This window comes from Hippocampus comes, unplaced genomic scaffold (genome assembly GCF_001891065.2).
Source record: "Hippocampus comes isolate QL1 unplaced genomic scaffold, H_comes_QL1_v1.1 scaffold2727, whole genome shotgun sequence".
NCBI lineage: Eukaryota > Metazoa > Chordata > Actinopteri > Syngnathiformes > Syngnathidae > Hippocampus > Hippocampus comes.
This window is the reverse complement of record NW_017805105.1, coordinates 1-848: the sequence shown is the minus strand read 5'-3', so window position 1 is coordinate 848 and position 848 is coordinate 1. Positions and strand designations below refer to the sequence as shown.

Below are 848 nucleotides of genomic sequence, written 5' to 3'. Positions count from 1 at the left end.
TTTTTTTTTTTTTTTACTTTCTCCAGTGCAAACAAGTCACGGCTTTTTACTGGCTGGGCAATCCCCGAGGTGAAGCCTGAGCACGCCCTGGCTGTGCAGTTTGAGCAGCAGGTCAAACTCCACGGGCATGGTGTGAAACCTGATGTTGACCTTCCTGTCATCGTAGTAATGATTGGTCAGCGCGTAGAGTCCGTGCGGGTGGTGGCTGAAGGGCCAGAAGCCGTACAGGTGCACGTTGGAGCACATCTCCAGAGCCAAGCTGGCCATCATGATGCCCGTGCTGAGCCGGCGGGACTTGAGGCCTCTGATGTTCCAGAAACGGGAGAGGTTGCGCAAGTAGTCCGGGTTGGTGAAGACTGGCTGAGTGGGACTGGCGAAGTCTTCCATGGTGTAGGCCGCCCGCATTGACAGCGGCGTGTTGAAGCCGAAGGAGAAGGCGGGAAGGAGGATCAGAGCCTTCCCGTAGTGCTGGAGTCTCTCCGCAAAACTCCGCCGTCGTCCTATCAGAGAGTTGTACCTGCGGGAAGGGGGGAAAAAAAAAAAAATACGCCGGCGGGCATTAGCGTCTCATCCCAACATCATCACAAAGCTGCGCACTGCTCCTCAGGGACACGTTACAGGTGTGGTCTTTCAATCCTCCAAAATAGATTTTATATCACAAATCGGACGGTAACACAAACACTAAAATCATTTTACTTGAAATCCACAAAATAAGATTTGCACAGTCACACTAACGAATCAAGCTACGAGCAAAGTGATTGACTCCGTGACCGACCAACCAACTCAGGGCTGTATTCTCCCCTTTCACACATTTTTTTTTTAAACTCAACTGTTTTTCACACTTTCCC

General features: G+C 50.9%; 1 protein-coding gene across 1 annotated transcript; it reads right to left on the bottom strand.

The window, feature by feature from the left end:
• Nucleotides 1–16: 16 nt before the first annotated feature.
• LOC109513158 (alpha-2,8-sialyltransferase 8E-like) lies at nt 17–517 on the bottom strand (the record flags this gene model as incomplete). The annotated part of the gene is made up of 1 exon (XM_019865400.1): nt 17–517. A coding segment is annotated over one exon (481 nt), but the record flags the coding sequence as incomplete, so codon positions are not given.
• Nucleotides 518–848: the final 331 nt, after the last annotated feature.